The sequence below is a fragment of the Calonectris borealis genome, chromosome Z, assembly GCF_964195595.1.
Source record: "Calonectris borealis chromosome Z, bCalBor7.hap1.2, whole genome shotgun sequence".
In the NCBI taxonomy this organism is placed as follows: domain Eukaryota; kingdom Metazoa; phylum Chordata; class Aves; order Procellariiformes; family Procellariidae; genus Calonectris; species Calonectris borealis.
In genome coordinates, this window is record NC_134352.1 from 3,465,765 (window position 1) to 3,490,628 (window position 24,864).

General features: G+C 38.7%; 1 protein-coding gene across 1 annotated transcript in view; it reads right to left on the reverse strand.

Annotated features, from left to right (window-relative positions):
- ADGRV1 (adhesion G protein-coupled receptor V1) overlaps positions 1-24,864 on the reverse strand; it is a 290,582-nt gene that overhangs the window by 186,710 nt on the left and 79,008 nt on the right. The window contains exons 42-64 of the mRNA XM_075138497.1: positions 24,622-24,760; positions 23,964-24,105; positions 23,271-23,533; positions 21,494-21,669; positions 20,666-20,790; positions 19,345-19,511; positions 19,119-19,262; positions 18,541-18,648; positions 17,802-18,054; positions 17,170-17,292; positions 16,742-16,964; positions 16,075-16,279; positions 14,921-15,067; positions 9,166-9,421; positions 7,232-7,440; positions 6,328-6,501; positions 5,744-5,926; positions 4,835-5,014; positions 4,036-4,200; positions 2,559-2,676; positions 1,868-1,991; positions 600-738; positions 276-461 (exon numbers count right to left, since the gene is read on the reverse strand). Of these exons, the coding sequence (XP_074994598.1) occupies positions 276-461; positions 600-738; positions 1,868-1,991; positions 2,559-2,676; positions 4,036-4,200; positions 4,835-5,014; positions 5,744-5,926; positions 6,328-6,501; positions 7,232-7,440; positions 9,166-9,421; positions 14,921-15,067; positions 16,075-16,279; positions 16,742-16,964; positions 17,170-17,292; positions 17,802-18,054; positions 18,541-18,648; positions 19,119-19,262; positions 19,345-19,511; positions 20,666-20,790; positions 21,494-21,669; positions 23,271-23,533; positions 23,964-24,105; positions 24,622-24,760 (3,949 nt within the window). The remainder of the gene's footprint in view (positions 1-275; positions 462-599; positions 739-1,867; positions 1,992-2,558; positions 2,677-4,035; positions 4,201-4,834; positions 5,015-5,743; positions 5,927-6,327; positions 6,502-7,231; positions 7,441-9,165; positions 9,422-14,920; positions 15,068-16,074; positions 16,280-16,741; positions 16,965-17,169; positions 17,293-17,801; positions 18,055-18,540; positions 18,649-19,118; positions 19,263-19,344; positions 19,512-20,665; positions 20,791-21,493; positions 21,670-23,270; positions 23,534-23,963; positions 24,106-24,621; positions 24,761-24,864) is intronic.

A 24,864-nucleotide genomic window follows, 5' to 3' on the forward strand; every position in this document is an offset into this window, starting at 1 on the left:
TTTAGGAGACTGTTCTAAAGGCATCTTTTCAATGGTTCTGTCAGGTAACAACAATTTGCTTTAGTAAGTACAGAGTACACGTAAGTTAGCAGATCAGTTTTCTTTCTCAGAATATTAAAAAACTCCAAAAGCCTCAGACAGCCATTCTGAAGACCGTGTGATGATAAACGTAGAATAAATCTTTGATTTATTTTTTTCCTAAAGTTAAGCATAAATCTAGCAACAGCATTGACATCTATCAATATTTTACAGAAGAAGGAATTTCAATCTAATACCCATTTTTCTTCTTCTGTTGTTTGCAATAGTTCCCGTGAAAATGTAAACTCTCCATACGGAAAATCACTGGCGGCCATGGTAATATTTGCTGTGCTGCTAGATTCATTTATGAGTCCTCCATCACTGATTCCAGTTAGTTGAAACTGGTAATAATGCTTCTCCTCAGGCCGGTTGTCATCTACAGCCTAGGGAGAAGAACCAATGAAAGCTAAAAGGATTTAAACCATTTCCAGGGAGAGAGGTATAACTAATTTCTAACCAAGATACTAACTAAATAAAAGGAAGTACTTGAAATAGCTACTGGTGTAAAATCTCTCATATACCTGTATTAGAACAACTGCTGCAGACTGCCTATCTCGCATTGTCAAGGTCCCCGATGTCTCAATAAATTCTGTGTGATGAGGAGGAGTTATATTCCAATATATTATGATCTCACCAAAAATCCCTGGGCCACGTATCAGGCTGCAGGTAAGAACACAAACACGGATTTTATTTTCTACCTTTAATATCCAGAGACAGACAGTATATTATACTGTTGTGCAGGAAAGAAATGTTATCAGCACTGTGAGCTTGACTTTTAATGTACTAAGTCACTAGTAAGATCTTTACAATTCCCTCGTCAGAGTAGTAACGTTTCTGCAGTTCTGTTTTACTTCCCTGTGTTGGGAGGCATCTTGAGCTGTATTTTTACTGAGAGGTCTTTAAAGTTTCTTTGCATGTATAGCCCAAAGGAGCGGGCTGCAAACTGAGCTCTCTAGGTTCCATTCTGCTTTTCCGGAGATAGATATGCAAAACAGAAGGGAAATGGGACTTAAGGGTAATGCCCAGAGGCAATTTGGTTTTTAAGGCAGAAGGACATTAGAATACTACTATGAGATCGCTCGAGAAATATTCTGTCTGCTACTTGTCTAAAAACCTAGAGCCTAATCCTACCCATGACATCAGTCTTGGTGAACTAAGTCACAGCAAAAATTTGGCTATACCTAACACGATCTATACCACATGATCTACAACTACCGCTGCCCAAAGCATCCCTTTGTCTTTTGGGCTTCTCAGGGCAGCATGAGAAGCTGTTCTGTTGCTTATATTTGCTGGTGTCGTAATCCTTCCTATTCTTAGAAGGTACGGTAACATCTTCATTTCTTCATCCTGTTTTCAGCTGACTGAATGCAGTGAAATAACTGCATCTTGTTTCAACTAAAAACCCAATTCCCACTTATGCTAACCATCACAGCAATATACTGAACTACAGTTCAGGCACCAATCCTGAAAAGCACAAAGCATCTTCAAATGTCATTGATTCCCTTCCCCCGCTTCCTTTGATTAGAATCCTCTTTCCTTTAATGCATCAATGTTGTAAATAATTCAGAGACTGAGAGGAATATTTGGAGCTCCCCAGTAATACTGAAAAGACACATCCATAGTATATTCTGCCCTTCTTTAAAAACAAGCATCTAATTCTAAAAATAGTTCTGATTTTAGAAGTGATAATGAAATGCAGCACTCAAGAAATTCTTGCCAAATGTGGAGTCTCATAGCTTTTGAAACTGAGCTGTTGTCCTTCCTTTGGAAAAATGAGTGAGGTACCCACCTAATAAGAGCAGTTCCATTATAATTTCCTGAAGGTTCTCCAATCAGAACATGCTTGGATGAACGGGCTATCCCAACCACCCCGGAAGCTCCTTCATCACCCACAATAATGATGGTCGCAACACCTATGAAGAGAACAAAGCTTCTCATGGTAAACGAAAACTAACTAATGAGCCAGCTTTTGTAAATTTTGTGACATGAGTGGTTAAGCACCGGCTTCCGAGAGAGCCCATGGAATCCCCATCCTTGGAGATATTCAGAATTTGAGTGGACAAGGCATTCAGCAACCTAATATACTTGTGAAGCCTCCTGTTCCTTGAGCAGGGTTTTCAACTACATGAGCCTCCTCAATGGTCCCTCACAAATGAAATTATTCTGTGATTTTTACTGGTCTGAACCTGGTTTTGGTGTTTGCTTCTTTTTATTAAAGAATTCTTTTCGGACAATGTTAACTATCTGAACACAAAAGTCTACACCAACAATTCATTTAGAATGAAAAATTATGATCTAAAATTCTCTTTGATTTCTTCAGACAAGGAAACAACTCAGGGACAAAAACTGACAGTCAAAACTGCTACCAATGAGCTGCACACAGCATATATAAGCACTGCAGACTAAAATAATATGAACAGACTTACTAGAATTCTCATATGAAATGTCTCAAAATAGAATGTAATGAAGTCATTCTTTACCATTTACAGGGGATATCTCTGCATCACCAGTAGAGACTAGCTGAATGGTAAATGTTTCATTCCCCTCCAGCAGACCATCTTGTACCGCATGTAAAACAATCAACTTCTGGGATTCAGTCTGCATCGCGTAAAGACCAGAAGATACATATATATACAGTAAGTGAAACTAAACAAAATACAGTATTATAAAAAAGGTTTTTTTCTTTAACAAATCAAGTGTTAAGCATGCATATGCTTGATATATTCTGTAATATTTTTTAAATATGACATTTCTGATCTGGCTGAAATGTTTTCTCACAGATTAATAAATACTAAAAATTGTCTCTCAAACATCGTCTGCCACCTCAAAAATACCCTGGCTATTTTCAGCTGAATAACAATTGAAATTACTTTGAAATTGTATTCACATAGAAATTTTCAACTTAGAGGAAACTTTCTATACAAAATCTTTTCCATCAGAAAGTGCATATTTAATAGAATACATACATTCTAAGGATTAACATTATTAAGGTTAGATATATTAGGTCATAGCAAATTCCTGTCTAATCCACATTCTGCCACTGTCAGTGCGCAGTAGCAAATGCTTAAAATAAAAATATGGGAAAAAAGTAGGTAGACATTGTATAACTTTAGTACAACATACATACATACTTGTATTCTTACATGTATGCATATATAAGAACTTCAGGAAGAAAAAACAGTGTCCGGGCCTATCAGTAGAGAAAGGAGAGCAAAATGATAGCAAAACTTTGCCAGATACTGGTGGTCTTACCAAAAAGGCTATTTTCCAGCTCATTAAAAATAAAAGAAACAACCGGTATGCCTATTTATTTAATGCAGAGTAGCCTTGTACAGATAGAATAGATAATGCTTTATGTTAAAACACTTTTCTTCATTAAATATTTTGAGTAGACTGTAAAAGACCAATATTAAGATAACAATAGCTTGACAATATCCAGTATTTGGGCTCCAACTTCAGAGTTTTTAACCTGCCATGAAACGCAAATCAACTAACATTGTCCTGTTTGAAAGTCACTAGGGTGTTTTATTATTTCTTTTTAAAATCTGCAGATTTAGAGCATTCATTTATCCTTCTCACCCTTTCAATATCAATTTTCTCTTTCAGTTGTCTGATACTGCAATGGAATAAATGTTTCCGTAATCATTCTTCACATGCAGTACATTTTTGTTCCTCTTTCTTAATTGTAAAAACAATTCAGATTTGAAGAGCCCATCTTCCTGATGATTACATTATACTGCCTTAAAAAAAGCATGTCAGCTTTCCTTTTCTGTTTGAAAAAACGCTGCATACTGCTAACCCCACCAGTTCAAACTCACCTTTTCCTAGTGTTACAATGCTTAGTAACGCCCTACTTATAAACTATAAACATGTAACAACAACCATGCAAACACACATAAGAAGAAGAAAGTATTTATGAATCTAATAGCAAATAATTTATTGCAATATCAGAAATACCTCATTGAAGTGAAGGGTACCATTCAGAGGCGTCAGATCATATCTGGCTTCTTCCTCAAGAATCCATAACACTTTTACTGCTCCTCGTCCTCCTTGACTTCGACTTACAGTGAGCAATACAACTGCAGCAGAGTCCTCAGGTGTCTGAGGTTCCTTCACTGTCACCTGATGAAGAAAGAGAAGGAGCACATAGGGAAGTCTGCAGCAAAAGGCATCGATACTGACTTGAGATAAACAAGAGAAAACATTATCAATGACAATATAAAATAAGGACAAGAGTGAAAATCAACAGCGAGATAAGAGACGTAAGGAATGCATTGAATTCTGCTAGCAAAGATTAGTCACTCATGTTATTTCTGTATCCCCTATGATTCAAAACAATTACAAAGAATGAGTCACAAGCAGGCACAGCACCAGCAAAATGGAGAGCAGAAGAATCATTCACTGACAAGAACTAAGATGAGACACGTTTCATAAATTCTTTCCAAACTTCACTTTCAGCAATACAGACTACTACAAAACCTTTTTAATATTCAACAGATTACCAGAAATCCTACCTGGGATGTCCTGAATTGTTAGTGTACTGAATTAAATTGATTCAGTCATGCAGAAATCTACATCTACGCAGCAGCACTTTCATTGTTATTACCATCCTACACAGCTAGATGAAGACAAGCACTAATATGCCTTTCAATGAAGTCATGTCTTCCATTGCAATGAAGGCTTACCAAAACTGGCTATGTGTTAGTGATACAAACCCAGCTTTAGCAGAAAAGAGTGCAATCCAAATCAAACTCACATTCTTTTCTTCAAACCCAAACACTCCAACAGGGGAATCATTTGGTGGAATAGCGACAGTTACCAGGGTGTCATCCCCAAGTCTTGCACCACCCGTCACCCTCACCAGGGCAATCTTGAATATCTCAAGGAATTCAACTTCACTGTCATCTATGATTGTAATTTCTATTTCTCCTGTGGCCTGCAGAAATGGTTAAAAAAAAAAAAGAGCAACAAAGTTTCATTTCTAATACTCTGTGAATTGTTTGAAAAAATCTGAAATCTAAAATAGGTAAATTTTATCTAATAATAGATAAACACACATTGTTCAATTGTGCTTATTTCTTATCATACTTGTATATTTATAAGAAGATAACAAAATTTCAAGAGTGGTTTTTAAGTCCATCAATGTAAATCTTGTATGTTAAAACTAGCAAACTGATCCACTTCGCTACTCAGTAGAAAGTGCAGGTAGATAATATTGTAGTTAAGTCAAAATTCTGCCAACAAAGTATATCCTTCTATTTGCCAAAAACCAGTTCTGTTCACTTGAAATCAAAACCCTTTGTATTGTCAGGGACAGCATGAAATTTAAAACTATATGTAGAACACAGCTAAGAAAACATACAGGCTTATTCTGAGAATTTATAGAGAAGACAGGTTATGTTACAAATTTTCAGTGTAACAGGCTTTAGTATTAGAAGTTATGTCTTCAGTTGTTGAGGTACCAAAGGCATACAACGCTATTTGGTCAATGCTTATGAACATTCTGCTTTTCCATGTTAAAGAACTGAAGGCAGAAGCATCATTCACATCCATAAGGCCATGAATAAAATGTTTTCAATGAAAAGACGCAAATTCTGCTGGAAGAAAATATGAGACACTCTTAAGCTGGTAACCAGAGATAATTAAGCTTTCAGCAAGCGCATACCTGCCCATCTGCAAATGTAAGGTTTCCAAATGATGGTGTGAAGTCTTCAAAGCTAGCAGTTGAATGAATGGCTTCCCAATACAGAATTGCTGACCCAAACCTCCCAGCCTGTCGAACAACTGGAAGTTTCAGTATATTCTGTGGTGGCGGTACCTCATAACCAGCAACAGCTCCAGTTATATCCTGTAAATTCAACAAGAAACAGCAAACTTTTTTTCTTTCTTTTTTTTTTTTTGCATATTGACTTGCAGGTAAAACTAAATAAAGAAATACATAATCACTTGTAAATTGGTCTGAATTTAGCATTGATCTTGCTCTGAGCAAAAGTCTGGATTAGATGACTTCCTGAGGTCCCTTTCAGAATATTCTATGACACCAGTTTTCGCACTTCCAGCTCCCTAATAAATTTCATGCATTAATTGTGAAGAGCCTTTTAAGAAGGAATTGTTTGTCTGGTATCTGGCCTTTCATCCAGAACAATTTAGTGTCATAAAGCCTATTAGAACACTATCAAAACCACTCTGAAAACATAGACTCCCCTGCTGGAATGCTACTTTAAATATTTTTCGTTCAGACTTACTTACCTTTGTAACATTGAACCTAAATACTCCTCTGGCATCATCATTTTCTTCAATTGTTATTTCTGCTATTTCTAACCCAAGCCTTTTCACGCTTGGCTGACCTCCAGTGGCAGAATCGACCAGTTGCACATCAGTAATATTGATTATAAATCCTTCCTGTAATTCTGGAACGTTGTCCTGCAAAAATATTTTTAATTGTCACTTTTTTAATAAAATACTGTAAGTTATAATACGTGCAGGAAGCTGACTACTTGTAGGTTGCTTACTGTTCAAAAATTCTCAGGACTTGGGACCATAAAACCAATCCCTTTCTTTACACCATATGAAAGGTGAAAAAGACTACCTTTATTGAGCTTCAGAAACTGAAGTTGGCAGTCAGATTCCAGATCTGTAAGAACGGTGGAAAGTATTGCTGGCTGTCACTTGTTTCTCCTATCTCTAAGAAAGGTTGCTAGATTTCAGAAACTAAGCCAGAACTTTAAAAGCAATACCTCCATTCTGAATATATTTAAAGAATATACGTATTTTTGGTGAAAAAATAACATTTCCTAAACTACAGAACAAATCTGTTAAGAGGAATGTAGAGTAAAAAAAATCATCTGTAAAAACCTGCAAAAAGTTGAAAAACCAGCAAGCACCTAAGTAATTTATAATTTTTTCCTTTGTCATTATTATACGTTAATTTTGGGACTACAACAAAACAAAGAATTTGGTTCATTCTCAGTGATGAGTACTCGAATTCTTTTGAAAGAGATGGCTGCAATTCTTACTAATACACAACCATCTGAGGAGGCAAGAATTCCACCTTAGCCATTTCTAGAATGCTAAATCCTACTTCTGGTATAGAAAGGGTGCATTTTCCCTTTCCTTAAAAGACATTATTAGCTAAAGTTGTTAGACTACTCACAGGCAAAATACTGACTACGACAGAAGTTATTGTTGCGTTCTCTGCCATAATGATTGTCTTCTTTTCCAGCATATAATCCTCATTCTCTGTTGCTTGGTTGGAGAGGGGGAGTTCAAAGTTGGGCGTGGTGCTCAAGTGAATTGCAATCTCTCCAACAAACCCTTGCTCTCGAACAACTTGTAAAGTAAGAGTAGTTGAATTCACTCGCCCTATGACAAGGAGGGGAAAAAACCTAAGACACGATTGTTTTAACCCTTGCCGTGCTTAATTTTCAGCTCACCTAACTGTACTGGAGCTGCTTGCTAGAGCCCACTTCAATTCTGCTTAGCAACACAACTAGACTGGACAGCTCAATGACTCAGGCGAATGAGCACATACAGGTGGTGTGAGCACGCACAACACACTGTGTACACCTGGAAAGCATTTTAAAACTGGACCTAGAGGAAGAATAAAATACAGAATATTTACAATTTTAAATGTTTGCTACACAAACTGTTACTTCAACATTGCTATTTTGATTTGGTTTTCCTTCAAAACTCCCATCTCACTTTTTTGCCTGGCCTTTACTTGCTTAAGAGATCACTATTGATTCTAACACAGAAAGCAGCATTGGAGGCAGTCACTCTGGCTGTAAATTTTACATTTTCTGAACTCAAATGCTGAAGAAAATGAGATACACTTGTACCGGTCAGGCACAGATGCCTTTTGCGAATGCAGATTTGCAATTTTTTCCAATAAACCACCAAACACAGCATTCCAAAGTGCTGGGTTTATGACTGGAGAAATAGAAACAGATAAAAAGCAACAGGCTTTGTACTTCAGACTAGTTTCTGTTACCTGTATTAACTAGACACTACTTCACAGTTAGCACCTGTATATAATTCATTAAAAATACAACATTTAAAGATTGGAAAAGAAACTGTGCAACAGTGAAACCTAAGAACACGCCTTGAATCCCAACTTCAAAGTATAAATGTCTATAATGTGCGTGTGTGTGTATGTAAGGAACCAACAGAATCCCTTCACAATACTTTCAGGTGCTAAGAAAGGGGCAACACTAATTCACTTTAAAATAGAATTGTGAAGAGGTTTTATCTGTCATAATATTCTGATGGAAAATGCATTTTTCATAGGTTTTATTTGTTAATATGGACAGAATATTAAGTTGCCAGGAGATTTCAACTGAGCTTTTGAAGTATGAATAGCCCATCAGGCAGCTGCTGGAAAACCACCAGGCTGCAGACTGCCAGAGCCATCAGCCACCCGGCTGCCGCAGTCCTCCTCCGGCCAACTGCCTGGCAGAGCCTCTGCGATTTCACTTGGAAGGAAAACTGACATAACCCAATCAAACACGCAGCTGGCAAGCAGAAAAACCCCGATTCAGTTTTCTTGAAATGGAATTCGCTCTTGCTCTGCTTCCTTCCTTCCCCCATCCCACAGAACAAAAAGCTTCCCTTTTTGACCCAATTCATGAGGAAAGTCTTTCCATGTAAATTACTTTAAACGACATATTAATCCTACTAAATGGGCAAGTTCGGCTTTTTATCTAAATAGAAGTATTTTATGTATTAAAGATTTGCAACACAAGATGCCAAGATTTTAATAACTTACCCCCCAAAGAAAAATGACTGGATGTTGATATATGCAATGTGAAATACAACATAAAATGTATGTGATAAAATAGAACAGTTACACATTTTAAAGGCTATTTCTGCTACAATTTTTAAATAGAAAAATGCTGATACATATTATAAATGAAATATATATATTATATATGAATGAAATATATGAATGAAATATATATTATATATTATGTATATTATATATATTACATATATATATGTAATATATATATATAACCAATGTTATAGCTTCAACAATGCTGACGTTGAAAAAACATCTCTTTTTTCCTAAGAATCAAGAAACAGACTGACCTTCTGGCTCTGTGACTTTAACAAAGAGAGACTCCATATGCCACCCAATCACACCGTGTGGAGAGTCACTGGGTAAAATGGTAAGTACAGCCCTTGCCCTTTTGGGATCGATGACAGCTCCTTTTGTGGTATCCTGAACCCCCACAGTGGTAACACGGGTGAGTGCGATTTCCACGGTCTCTGAAAGCTCTGCAACGCTGTCCGCAAGAATTGTCAGGGTGATTGTGGACAGGGCCTGACCTTCTGAAAATGTAATCTAAAGTTTTAGAGGGAGGGAAAAAAAAGTCAAACTTCTTCTCAATGCTGTTATACCACGTCTTTTATTCTGTAAAATTATCAGAAAAAAATTATGTATACACGCACATATATATACAGACACACACACACGCACACATATATATATAAAAAAAATAGAATCATAGAATCATAGAATCATAGAATACCGGGTTGGAAGGGACCTCAAGGATCATCTGGTCCAACCTTTCTTGGCAAAAGCACGGTCTAGACACGATGGCCCAGCACCCTGTCCAGCCGAATCTTAAAAGTGTCCAATGTTGGGGAATCCGCCACTTCCCTGGGGAGATTATTCCAATGGCTGATTGTTCTCATTGTGAAGAACGTTCCTCTTGTGTCCAGCTGGAATCTCCCCAGGAGTAACTTGCACCCATTACCCCTCATCTTTTCCGTGTGACTCCTTGTAAAAAGGGAGTCTCCATCTTCTCTGTAGCCACCCTTTAAATACTGGAACGTGGTGATAAGGTCTCCCTCTTTTCTCGAGGCTGAACAAACCCTGTTCTCTCAGCCTTTCCTCACGTGGCAGGTTTCCCAGTCCTTTGACCATCTCTGTGGCCCTCCTCTGGGCCCTCTCCAGCCTGTCCACACCTTTTTTGCATAGCGGGGACCAAAACTGAACACTGTGTTCTAGGTGTGGCCTGACAAGCGCTGAGTAGAGTGGGATAATGACTTCTTTATCTCTGCTGGTGATGCCCTTGTTGGTGCAACCCAGCACCCCGTTGGCTTTCTTTGCCGCAGCAGCACACTGTTCACTCATATTGAGCTTGTTGTCCACCAGGACCCGCAGGTCCCTTCCCACAGAGCTGCTCCCCAGCCGGCTAGATCCCAGCCTGTGCTGCACTCCTGGATTATGTTTTCCCAGGTGCAAGACCTTACACTTGTCCTTGTTCAACTTCATAAGGTTCTTGTTAGCCCACTCTTCAGCCTATCCAGGTCTTCCTGCACAGTGGCTCTCCCAAAGTGTCTGCTTCCCCACTCAGTTTGGTATTGTCAGCAAACTTCACCAGGGTACACTTGATCCCATCATCCAGACCACTTACGAAGATATTAAACAGCGTTGGGCTCAATATTGATTCCTGGGGGACCCCACTTGTGACAGGTTGCCAGTTTGAAAAGGAGCTATTTACCACCACGCTCTGGGTGTGACCTGTCAGCCCGTTCCCCACCCACCGCATGGACCACATGTCTAGACCGTAACCTACCAGTCTTTCTAGGAGGAAGCTGTGGGAACCCATTTCGAAAGCCTTGGAGAAATCCAGGTAGGCAATGTCGACCACTCGCCCCACATCAACCGAGGAGGCTACTTTGTCATAGAAGGCGATTTGTGAAGCACGATTTGCCCTTGGTGAATCTGTGCTGGCTTTTCCCAATCATGTACTTCATTTGACTTGTGATAGCCCCTAGGAGGATTTGTTCCATAACTTTTCCAGGGACTGCAGTAAGACTGAGGGGTCTATAATTTCCTGGATCCTCCTATAAGCCCTTCTTGTAGATGCAGGTGACATGAGCCTTCTTCCAGTCTTCTGGGACATCCCCCGATCTCCATGACTTCTCAAAGATTATGAAGAGCAGCCTCGCAATGATGTCAGCCAGCTCTCTCAACAACCTTGGCTGATAATGTCAGGGCCCATCGATTTGTAGGGGTCAAGCTCCTGTAACTCCTCCTTCACTGACAGTGGGTCTGTGTTTGCATCAACCTGGATTTCTGTTCCCAAGGCCTGGGGCACAACAGTGCTGGTAAAGACAGAGGTGAAGAAAGCGTTGAGAACCTCTGCCTTTTCAGAGCTGCTGGTGACTAATTCTCTCCTGTTTAAGAGCGGGCCAGTATTTTCCTTCTGTTTCTGCTTCTTGTTTATGTACCTGAAGAACCCTTTCTTGTAGGTTTTTGACATCTCTGGCCAATTTCAATTCAAGCTGAGCTTTTGCGTTTCTAACTGCATCTCTGCACATCCTGGCAATGCACTTGTAGTTCTGAATGGGTATTCGTCCACTTTTCCATCTCTGGTACGCTTCTCCTTTGGTTTTGAGCAGACTCAGAAGCTCGCAGTTAAGCCAAAGAGGTCTCTTGCTCTGCCCACTTCCCTTACCTTTAAAGGGGATGAACTGGTTTTGTGCTTCCAGGAGAGCGTTCTTGAATAACTCCCAGCACTCGCTAGCTCCTTTATCCTCCATGGAAGGTTCCCACAGAATCCTCCCCAACTGAGCTCTGAGCGAGCTCAGTTTGGTCTTCTAAAATCTAAAACCTTTGTCTTAGGGCTAACCTTCAGCGTGCTCAGCGGGATCCCAAACTCCACAACATTGTGATCACCACAGCCAAGGTGATCACTAACCAAGATATATATTACAAAGGAGGTTTTCTTGGTTTGTGAGTAGCAAGTCCAGAAGTGCCCATTCCTGGCCAGCATATCTAACATTTGTACGAGGAAAAAGTCCTCTACGCATTCCAGAAACTTGATGGATACATGTGAGCTGCTGTATTGTTCTTCCAACAAATGTCTGGGTAGTTGAAGTCACCTATAAGAACCAGGTTCTGTTGACCCAAAGCTTGCTTAAGTGACCCAAATATTGCTTTGTTGGTCTTATCATCTTGGTTTGGAGGTCAGTAGCAGATGCCCACTGTAAGATCCGCCTTGGAGACGACCCCTCTGATCTTGACCCAGAGGCATTCGACAGGGCTTTCACAATTGCTGTAGTAGACTTCTATACATGCAAGGTTCTCCTTAACATAGAGCGTGACTCCTCCTCCTCTTCTTCCCTGTCTGCCTTTACGAAACAGCCTATAGCCCTCCACCGTGAGTCATATGAGTTGTCCCACCAGGTTTCAGTTATTCCTATGATGTCATAACTTTCTGACTGGGAACAGCGTTCCAGTTCCTCCTGTTTGTTCCCCAGGCTGCGTATTTATATAAAAGAAGCATACGGAAAAAAATATGAGACCCAAACAGACAGGTGACATAAAAAAACACTTTGAGAAAAATGCAATGTGGTAAAAGAATTTGAAGCACAGGTCCCAAAGCAAGAAATAAATTCTCAGTCAGAAGCATAATACTCAGAGAGACCAAACTCCCAGTTGAAAATGATTCTATGATTCTATGAAAATGAGTTTGGTATAATCAGCCACCTATAGCTACCTGCTTTATAAACAGGCGTTCAGCCTGAGACCTCTTTCTGACAACTACACTCCAGCTTCAGGCAAAACAGCTCAGTCGTTTCAAAGAGATCATATATCTTCATTATCACAGAATCACACAATGGTTGAGGCTGGAAGGGACCCCTGGGGATCAGCCCCTGCTAAAAACAGGTTCCACCACAGCAGGCTGCTCAGGGTCATGTCCAGCCAGGTTTTGAATATCTCCAGGGACAGAGATTTCACAATCTCTCTAGGTAACCCGATCCAGTGTTTCACCACACTTACAGTAAAGCTTTTTCCTCACGTTTAAATGGAATTTCCCTGTATTGTGGCCACTGCAGGCACAGGACATGGCCAAGAAGCATCTGGCTCCGTCTTCTTCACCCTTGATCCCACGTATTTATACACAGTTGTATGATCCTCCCTGAGCCTCCTCCCATGTGTCAGATGCTCCAATCCCTTCACCATCTTCATGGCCCTTTGCTGGATTCACTCCAATATGCCCATGTTTCTCATACTGGGGAGCACAGGACTAGACGCAGCGCCCCAGATGTGTCTCACCAGTGCTGAGTACAGGGGAAGGATCATCTCCCTCGACCTGCTGGCAATGCTCTGCCTCAGACCAGTATGCACGCACAGCTGGCTCATGTTCAACTTACTGTCTTTCTTCACACACCTTTCAAATTATTCAAAACTACCTGTCTTCAACTGAGGTTTCTTGCATAATACACTCAAGTTTAAGACCCTCTCAAGGATTAAAAAAAGAGGAAGAATCAGTAAACTGCTGACAACTCAGCATCCTTTCTTCTGCAGTGTTCTGGGTCTGGCTGGGCTGGAGTTGACTTTCCCCACAGCAGCCCATATAGTGCTGTGCTTTGCATTTGTGGCTGAAACGGTGTTGATAACCCAGCAACATTTTGGCTGTTGCTGAACAGTGCTCTCACAGCGTCATAGGTTGGGGTTGGGCAAGAGGTTGGGAGGGGACACTGCCGGGACAGCTGACCCAAACCCACACATGTACTGAGGATCTGCTTCCCAGGAAGTGGCTGGACATTTGTCTGCTGATGGCAAGTACTGAATAAATGCCACTTTTTGCTTTGCTTCCATGCATGGCTTTTGCTTTTCTTATCTTCTTATCTCAAGCTTTTCCACCTTATTTTCTCCACTGTTCTGCTGAGGAGAGGCAGTAAGAGAGCAACTGGGTGGAGGTTTGGTAGCCAGCCAAGGTCAACCCGCCACATATAAATATGTCAAAAGAATGATGAACATATAATATGTATCAAAATCACTGCTCATCGAAGAAAGGTCTAGTGAACAGTTTTGTTGCTTTTTTTTTTTTTCAGATAAAAGGATGGAGAAATGCTTTGTCTACCTATATTATTCTTATTTTTAAATTCAAAGGGCTGTCCACTTGGTTAGGTCTCTCTCAACAAGGAAGATGTATCTATGAACACACTTAGGCTACACCTATGCTGAAGGATAAACAGAAATTTCCAGTGAACAACATTCTACCTTTACTTAACCTTTCTGTCTCTTCCAACCTGCAAATATATGCAGGGAAATCATGTAGCATCCATCTGGAATGCTCAAGAAATACTTTAATAATTTCAGTATGATTGTTTTAGCATCCTTGATTTCCTCTCTGTTGATTTTCCTCTAAATTTTTTATCTTACTTCAGACCCATTATTTCCAGGTGTAAAGTTTATTTCCACAGTCTTTTGGCCCTTTCTTCCCTCAGCTGTGGCTTGTGCTACAGCTCTACGGCCTCAAAGCCCATAGGGCTTTGTGTCTTCTACAGACGGCCACCAGGTGGAGGCCCTTGACTTAAAGAACCTGGCGTCTAAGGCATAGCAAGAGCTTTGGCTAGCAGGAAACACTGGTTTTAACATGGCTGGAAATCTAAATGGTCTCAGAAACAGAGAAAACTGGGACTTGTGATATTCTCCTGGGTGACTGAAGCTCTCAGTTGTATTGACAAGGTCAGGACGAAGAGCAAACACTCACAGGTTCCCACCTGTGCAATGATTTGACATAGCTGGATCTCACAGCAGGAAGAAAGGAAGATGGGAACAGGATGCTACAGATACACATTTCTAGGGCCTGGACAGCATTGCAATATCTGGTTCTAGAAGAGCGAGAGTGATGCTGCGGTATCGTGTGCCAGCCAGAGGCGCTAACTGCCAGAATCACCGGAAAGGACCAGGAAGCAGGAAGGAACAGAAGAGTGGGGCAATCTAACATGTACTATCCTTCTCCCCCAGTACACCTACACCTGCTGCCTGAGACAACAGAGTCAGTGCTTCCCTAATGTCAGTGATGTTATTACATACCATTCCTGAAGCCGGAAATACATCACTTATGCTCCCATTGGCGATCCACTCTACTGTAACTCGTCCATATGTTCCTATTAAACGTTCAATATTCAAGGTGATTAAGCTGTCCTGTTCCATTTCTTCAACTTGCTTAAATAAAGAACTCTGGAAAACATAAAGTAGCAGAACCATAACATTATTTTCTTATAAAGAAAACTTTCTTTAGGGATCTAGGTATTCAAGGGGGCCAGTGACATTGGACATCAATAAGTTAATCTACTATTAAGTAGCTAAATACATGTTTATTGATTATATTTATATGTCCTAATTTTCAGAGGTACTCAATACTCCCAGGTTTCATGGACATAAGAATTTTAAATGTCAGGCCTCTTTATCCTAAGGCAAAAAACCCAATGATTTTTGTTTGTTTTTTGGTTGTATTTTTTTTTTTAGTACAGTATTTTATGTCCAAATTGTATGAAGCAGATAACAAACAAGTGGACCTTCAAGAGAGACATGTTTTTACTGCTGTTACTTTACTGTTATTCACCCTCCTCACACAAGTCCAGATGCAGTGTTCCATTTCAGTAACAACTCTTCTGTGTTTTATATCTTCAGTATGCATCTACTATCTACCTGGCTGGATAACTTCTACAGTGTTTGATGATTTAAGATTTAACAACTCCAAATAATACCTTCAGTCTGACATTTTTTCCAAAGAAATGATTTTGTTCTGGCGGACGGGCTCACCTTGTGACATAACCCAATCAATATCTTCTTCAGGGGAAACGGATCTTCAGATTTGTTCACTTAATTCCCTTGATTAACCAACCAGTAGCAACTCCATGATGGCATCATATATGCCATCTAAAAACTGAATTTTTAGGTTGTTGCAAAACCAAGCTGATAAACTAACGTGTTAACCTAAATGTAAGGGAATTATAAAAATCTCACAATAGGGACAGACTCTGAATCTGATTTTCTATCACCTTGTGTTCTATATAATCACATAGCAATGATAAATGAATATTAAAAAGCTTCTAACTCAGGTTGCTACAAGACTTTAGAAAAAAATCCTGTCACATGCTCCAGTTTATAGTTTTAGTATGTTTCTGTTCCATTATTCAGAAATTACATATACATATTTTAATGATTTACCTTAGAAGTTTTACCTGAGCAAATGCAATGACTCCATAGGCATTGTCATTGGAAGGAATAATTACGTTAACAAAACCATGAACACCAATTTCTGCACCTCCCTTAGGGTTTTTCAACCACACTTTGAAGCATTCTTCCTCCTCTGGGATGATGTCATCGAGGATATTGACTGCTATCACAGCTTCCTTGTCCCCAGGCTCAAATATCAATTCACCTGAACTAGCATAAAAACACACACATCAAATAATTATAAACTGAGGATAGCTGATTAATGAACTTTGAAAGCATTGCTGTAAATTTAACAAGCATTTTTGGAGATGGAATTATTGTTTATATTCCTGAGGAAGTAATGGAGGTTTAAAGGTTGTGGGTTGTGTGTTGGTTTTTTTTTTAAATTACAATAGATCACAGAGTAACTGAAATTAATTATGAAAGTAATTTAATTTATCCTAAATAAAAGCTTTAAAAAAACGCAAGTCCTTTCTTGCCATGTTTTAAAGCCAGTTGTGAGGCTGTTTGACTTCAGGTTACCTTAAACCCACCTGTGAAAAATTCTCTTTAGTGTTAGCAAGTACACCAGACACAGAAGTATATAACGCTCTCCGCTGTAACAAAAACAGTATCACAGAAAAAGAAATGCAAGAGCTGGGCGAAAGTTATATAAACCAAAAAAAAACCTACCTAGGTATAAAGTCTGACTGGTTGGAGATAGTGGTCAGCTCATAAATCTGGGAGCTGGACTCTACGGACAGAGCAATCAAGCTCTTGCTGGAGTTGAGAGACCTTGCGGTAGCTGAAGTGATATGATCCGCATACGGGGCTTCCAGCACCACAGAGAACTGGTTCCCTTCCGAGTTCCAGGAATACAGTGCTGTTGTGTCCGTACCAGACAGGAGGATGTGAACTACATTGAGCAAGGAGGAGAAGAAAGAAATATTCAGTGATATATTTAAAAGTTCTCCTTGTAATGCCAGAAATGCCCTTGGTAGCACAATGATTATAGTAACTTTTCAAGTCTGACAAATAATAGGAAAAAATGAACACACATATTTCTGCAATTCCAGCGTTATGAACTAGGATTTGAACAAATATTGTCATTTAAGTCTTACCTAAACCTGAAGGAGGCATGAAAACATGGATGTTTCTTACAGCACAGACTGGAAGAGACTGAAAGTGTCTAAAGGTAGACTGCCCTGTCTCCCAGATGAAAATTTCAGAAGAATTTCCAGATTCTACAAAGGAGCAAAAATGACAAAACTCACATTATTTTACTGCCCGTTAGTTAAATCGCACGCTGGTGGCCATTCAAAAGGCAGAGTTTGGCAGCTTTAATTACGAAGTGAGACCAATTATCATATTTTCTTTTTTACTTGGTGCATAACTCCATAGTATGACTGATCTCCATGGGATGATTCATCCACTGACATAATTTAAGGGCTTTTCTGCACACATTCACATAGAAGAACACAACAGCCAATTGCAAAGAAACCTATGGACTGCAACACAAACTTTTCACTAGGCATAGGGATACAGTCATAAAACAATGCCTAAAATGTCATACTTGGAATAAAAAACACATGTACTTTGTTGACCAACGATCTTTGCGTATCACAAAGCTCAGAAAAACTTAGAAAGGGCGCAACCAGCAGCTAGATGAGTTGCTGTTATAACAACTATTGAGAGTTTGCTACCAAACAAGCCAGCATATACTTAGCATCAGTGTTTCTCTTCTGCTAAATACCTTTTGCAATAATTAAATAGACATCAGATCCAGAAATCCAGGCCTCCATATGTTTTATTTCTTTTGCTGGTAATTGATGAAGATTCCTAAACTCATTATTCAACCACTGGTACAAGAGCATGTTCTGGCTGGTATCTGATGAAGAAACTAATAGGTACATAATGCCTGCTCTAGGAAACAAGGCTATGTTCAGAGCTCTGTAAAGTGGAAGTTGTTGATGCAGCACAAATATATCTTTATTCCACTGGAAAACCTGTGGAAATATGAAATATTTTTTCATTATGTGTTCATAATTAGCACCAAGAGAAGAGAAATTGTCATGATGAAAAACTGGGAAGACATAGTGAACTGAATTCCTCATTTCTAAGGTGGACCCTACATTAAGGTAGAAGCACACTCGTAAGTAACTACCTTAATGCCAGCAGCTGTGCCTGTTCTTCAGATGAATAGGTTTATGGTCAGAAGCTATTTCTGTTCTTACAGGTGTTTAAGATGCTAGATTTCAAAACAGAAATAACACTAGCGATAAAATCAAACCAAATGTAAATTATATGTTAATGTAGAGAGTATTGCTACATTTAAACAAGTCTAGAATTATAAGTCTTATAAATCCATAATAAAAACGTAAGTAATTTTTCAGAAATACATACTTACAGGTTTTTTATTATCCCTTCATATCTCAAACTCAAAACTAACCAAACTACTCACATCAAAGCCAGGAAGACAAGTGTGTTCTAACCTGGATGGAACTGGAACTGGTTGTGTGACTCACAAAAATCAAATAGTCTTCTTCATCCACAGCAAAATGTTTCACATGGCTGGTATCCAGAACAGAGAGAGTCTGTATCTGTGAGGGAAATAGGACAAAAATGGTGTTTGGAAATCACTTCAAGTGACAAGTTTATACATGTATACACATATTTTTAAAAATTGCAACATTAAATATAAAACTATATATAAAATATATAAAATTACATACTTGTAATTTTATAATTTTAAAATGTCTATATATATGGAGTTAATTTACAAAATTAATATAACTTATCATACATTTTTCAGAAAATGTTCTATGACTTGCTTGCTTCACAATTTCTTTTCTCACTTCCCAGGTCATTTTCCCCCACCCCCAAAATATAAATATAAAAACACAGTAGACAGCCAGCTGAAAAAACTTACGTCATTGAAGCCATGCAGTGTTAGGGTCACAAATTAGCTGAGCACAGAGTGCTTTTTTCTAAAACATGGCTGGACTGGAGGGCCTCCCAAGATCCTTTCCAACCCCATTATTTTACGATTTTGTAAGTAAAACAGATTTACCTTCAACAGTTTGCGTCCAGGCATGAATGCATACACACTGCTGTTGGAAGCTCCCTGCCTGGCTCCTCCGTGAGAAATCACAAGGTAAGGAGAGGCACGGATTTGGAAAGACACACAGCTCTTAGGATTCCATATACTGAAATTCTGAAAAAGGAATAAAAAAGTAAAATTGAGACTTAAATTCTTTATTAAGTAGCATGCTTGGTGTTTGCGAGCAAACATTTACCTCGAGAGGAACAAAAACTCCTTTCCACTGGTAGACAGTAGAAAACGTAGCTGGAGGCGTACGCAACAGAACACCATACAGGATTTCTCCCGATGTAAAGAAACACCAGCTAGATGATGACTCTTCCACAAAACTTTGCAAGACAGACAGGACACTGATACTACCCCCTGCAATATAGTAAAATAAAATACTACTTATTCTGGAGGTCTTTTTCAATGCCATTTTCATTATTTACTTCCAAAACCAGACCTAGTATCAGAAATGCTGAAGTTGTCTCTAAATAGTTGGTATAAGTGTATATAAATGCACGGAACTGTTATAGTACTGAGGATGTAATGAGAGTTAAGCAATAAATGTATTCTTCATATATTACAATTGCATATGGAAGATGCATAGGGAATTCGAGTCTGATTCAGAATGATTCAGTTTGGAATTTAGCTAGTGAGAAAATCAGCTAGATAGCAAGTAGTGAAGAAGTGACAAAGAAACTACAAAATGTATGTGTTTGTCCTCCTTCTCCCCCTCATCACAACAAGCAGGCATGGCACCAAGATTCTTCTGCCTAAGCCGTTCGACTGGCTTACAGAAAAAAGCGCTGCGTTGTCAGAACTAAACTCTAAGAGCTAAACGCCCGATCCCAGGCATGGGTGGGACGAGCTGCCGAGCCAGACTGCGTATTCGTCCGCGTTCAAAATCAGGCATTTTCTTTTTTTGCCTCGTTAGTTTCAGCCTGGATTAGTGAGCAGCTATACACATATCAGTACTGGAACAGAAAACACTTAGCATGGAAATGGGAACAGGCGGGCAGAGACAGAAGGATGGCTTCCTTCAACGGCAGTGCTAACTTGGACCGGATTAAAGTGTTCATGAAATCACAGCCTGAGACTCCCACAAATGCATCTCAGTAGGCACACCGGGAGATACGACAGAAAACACGTGGTGGCATTTTTTCAGACTAAGGCTACGTCAGGTTGACGTGAAGTGTGTCTCTTATACTGTGTTAGAAAAATCCAAAGTTAAAAGTAGTAAAGAACAGATTTTATTACACAAAAGTCTAGTAACAATGATGTTCATATAAGCAGCAAGGAGAGCAATACAGATTACTGGAACTCTGGCAGAAGTGGCTGCTAACAAGGTGACTCTTAAGCAGCTTAGCTCTTTTATCTAATGAATTTTGACATGCTCAGAAAAATATTAATTAATGTGATCAAGTCCGAATACGTGAATTTACACCAAAGTTACAGCTCCTGTATGTTTGGCTAGTCTCTTGCTATCTCCACTCTGACAAAAGCCACGGACGCTCTCGATAAAGTGAACGTACTGATGCCAAATGCAGTATCCGACAGTGTCTCCCACTCAACACTCACAGACACGTTGAGCCCATTACTCCGTGAAACTTTCAAATAAACTGTAGTGTTGGCTTCTTCAATTATGAGGAAATCTGTCCTAAATGTGAGAATTGTGAAAATAAAGAAAAAATATATTATTTTTATAGTACACGAATAAGATTCTTAGAGTACAAGTGCAGAATATACAACAGAAATAAGAAAAAAATATTAATAACTGCTTTTGCTATCTGATGGACTGAAAACTACATTAATTAAGGTTGTCCAATGTTTCTTACCACAGAACCTTGGCAAAGTCATAGGAAATTCAACAACATCTTAAACCAGCCTGAAATTTAACACACCAGCTGTATGGTTTAAGCTGAATGATTTTTGAAAATGTCATTCCATATGGTTCATTTCCTTCTGAAAAACAGCCCTGAATGAAAGTGTATTTTACACAAGCTTAAAAACAAAAATAAATTACAAAATGTGTGACTCCCTGGGCACTGCTCTGAGGTTTGGAGCTCTTAACATGGATTACTATTAGTGGAATGTTTAGGGACTAGTGAAGTACTGTTTTATGAAAAAATTCATAGAGAAATTGACATTTCTAATGATGAATAGTCCATTTTAAGTGCTTTTCTATTCTTTTGTATAGCAGTAATAGTATTTGACTGACAGTGTACTTTTCAAAATTACAAATAGTTTACAATTGGATCACTGAATTTCTTTAAAGGGATTCATCAAAAACAAAATTGTAGGGAGATACCATCTCTACTGAATATGAAAAATCTCCTTTTAACTGAATCAGGGTTTAGTACCTATTTGTAACTGGATAGATGCTGAAAAGCCCTAGCGGAGCCTGGTTCTGTAATACTGTAATCATAGTTTGCACTCTTGTGCCTAGTCTGGCTCCTCCAGTTGGATCGAACAGGGTGACAATAAAGTGCTCATCCATTTCTGGTTCTTCATCCAGTATTGCAGAAATATGCAGCGTCTGAGAAGAAAACAAGCATACAAAGTTGTGGAGACTTGACAGCTAATGATGACACAACCCTATCAGACCATGCTGCTCTTTCTATTCTTTCACTGTACGCCTTTGGATAGCACAGCAGGTGAAACTGGAGAGGACGAGGCAAGGATGGTTCAGCTGAGGTTCTAAAGCCATGCGTCTGGTGACTCCACTGGTGTAACACTAAGACGAGAATACTTTTTCTTTCCCCCTTCTTTTTTCTTCTCCCATCCTAAGACCCTCTGAAATGTAATAGTTTTTGATCCCTTTTTCATACTTCGGTTCTCACCTTATTCCACACATTCCTTGGTAATTCATAGTCCCCGTACAGCTACCTCATGCCCTAACACAGCTCAGTCAAGTTGGTCTTAATCTACCTTAGCTGGCAACTAAACTAGCTCCAGGGCAACAGGGTAATTCCACTCTGGTGCTGGGCAGAAAGAAGGAAAAAAAAGCAGGAATAGAGGGATACTTGAAATACTCTCTCTCTTCTTGATGCTTCTCTCCCTCTACTGCACCACTGTGGATGAGAATAGGATCCTCTCAAATTAGCAGAGAATTATCTAGAAAGAGGTGGGTGTTTTCACTATCATTTGGGGCTCACTGTCATCCTTCCCGCTACCCAAACGGGCAAAAATTACAGAGGTACACGTAGCTTCGCTATAGAAAAAAGAAGTTAGCAATGATAGATCTGGAACTAAACCAGAGCTTACAACCTTTTAGAGCCCCGTTTACTTCTGCAATAAACCATATTTAGAGACTGTTTTAAGAAGTCTTTGACTTCCCACATATCTGCTACACTGGCCAGTGCTGCAGTTCCAAATGCATTTACAGTTCAGAAAATGAAAACCAGTGTTTCCAGAAAGTCTTATTGTATTTGAGATAGGTGTTTGAAAGTTTACAATGTGTCTTATATTTAAAAAAATCTTCAGTATTTAATTCTACCCCACCAGCCATAATATACTAACCTGTTACTGACCCTTCACTGACAAAATAAAATAAAATAAAAAACCCACACTGCCAGTAAATTTCAGAAGGGTCAGGATTTCACAAACTTAAGCTAGCTCATTTTCTAGCTGACGTTCTTGTGGGAACAGTGCAGAGGCAGTGAGCTTAATACTCCCAGAAGAGTAAGTCATTTTCTATTCCTAAGACTCCGAGAGCTGTTCACTTTTTGCATTTGTTGCAGCATACTCTGTTCAGTTCAGACCAGCTGAAGTATCACATTACAGAATGGGATTTTTACTTCAACCTTAACTATTTACATTTATAAATTATCACTTCATTTCAAAGTTTGTGTTTCAGCTACATGCTGAATACATACAAAGAAATGTTCCTATGCATACGTAAACATTATACACTCATGATATTGTTTTCAATTTACCTCAACTATTACAAAGAGAGAAATATCTACAGAAGAGCAGATTTAATTTTTATGCATTCCCACTCCCATGACTCAATTTGCTCTGAGAATGAAGGAAAACATAAGAAAAAAATATATACAAGAAAAACCAGACATTTCTGAAATCTTTCCAACAATTTCAAAAAAGATTTCTTCACTTCTTTGGAAATAACTATCATATTACCTTGAATCTGACTCCCTCTTCCAGCACAATATAACCTTGAGAAGGGGTCAAATCCACCGATGCCTCTGAAGAGTTAATTTCACTTACAAGATATTGAACAGTCACGGTGCCAAATATCCCCTGAGGAGGTTCTCTAATAATATGTAATACCGCAACACTTTCCATCAAATGGAGAGCTGTTTGCTCTCTCAGGAAGAAGTGATCGCTGTTATTGAATGACAAAACTCCATGGCCATCATCATTGGCAAGTATAGTAATTGTTGCTTTTGAGAAATAAATAATGGAAATATTCTTTAATTAATATAGTAAACTATAATTGTACATATATACAAATAAAATACATATAAACACAAATCCATTCTTCCTTTAGTGTATATATAATGCCTTTATGTCCATGATATTACTTGAAGAGAATATGTAAGTATTTTACTTTATCTAGGAAGATTTCTAGACAGGAAGAATATAAACTCTCCTATTACAAACCTCACTTTCACACTTTTTGATTTCTTACTTTACATATTATCTTGTTAATTGCATGGATTTCATAGGGGTGTTTAAGAACTTTCCATAGGAGTATAAAGATCTACCATAGCAGGGCAATGGTGTCTTCTGAAATACGATTATTCAGAAGAATGAAATTAAAATGACTGCCATACAATTCCAAAGAATGAGAACATCAAAACTAAGTTTTACCTGTTGTGCTCTCCCCTAATTCCAGCCCCAGAGAGGGATTTGTTAAAATTAACTGGAACTTCTCATCACCTTCAGGAATATCATCATCAAAAATTGTAACAACAACAGATTTATTCCTTTCTCCATCAGCAAAAAAAAGAGTCTAGCATTGAAACACAGAAAGCATTGAATACTTAACAGCTGCTAATACACACAGAATTTTTCAACTAAGGTAAACAGAATTGTCTTAAATAGGAAGGAAGAGGAGGCAAAAAGAGCTATAATCTCTATGTCCCTTATAAATTGATTGAAACCGAAGTAAAAAAGTTCAGCACATTGCAGAATGAGGACAAGCAAAAGCAATTTACTCTGAAAGTTCTGTTGTGAAAAATATGAAACCTTCTATGAAATCTTATATGCTTTTGTCTAAGCAAATTGTATTTGAGATAGGTAAGTTTACAATGTGTCTTATATTTAAAAAAATCTTCAGTACTTAAAAAGAAAGAAAGAGTAAAATAAGATGACTAATTTCATCTCTTTTTATCCAGATGACCAAAGCAACTGAAACAAGTTGAAAAATCTAGTTGCACTACTGATCATTCTGCAGAATAAACAAGAAAACATTCTTTTGAGGAAGCGGAAGGAATGAAAAGTACTAGATTTAGAATTTTCTTCTTACCCTTGAGGTCACACTAAAATCCAAACCCAGCTGTGCCTCCAAATTTTGGGCATAAAAAAATACAGACACACTGCCATATGATCCTCTGTTTCGGTATGCCATTATCGTCAGATTCCCATGAGATTCATTAACTTCAAAACTAAAACAAAAAGCAAGAAAAATTCTCAGTGCTCACTGAGCATATTCTTTTGAGTAAGATCATAGATAGTTGTTATATCTTCACTTCAAATCATTCCCTCTGCT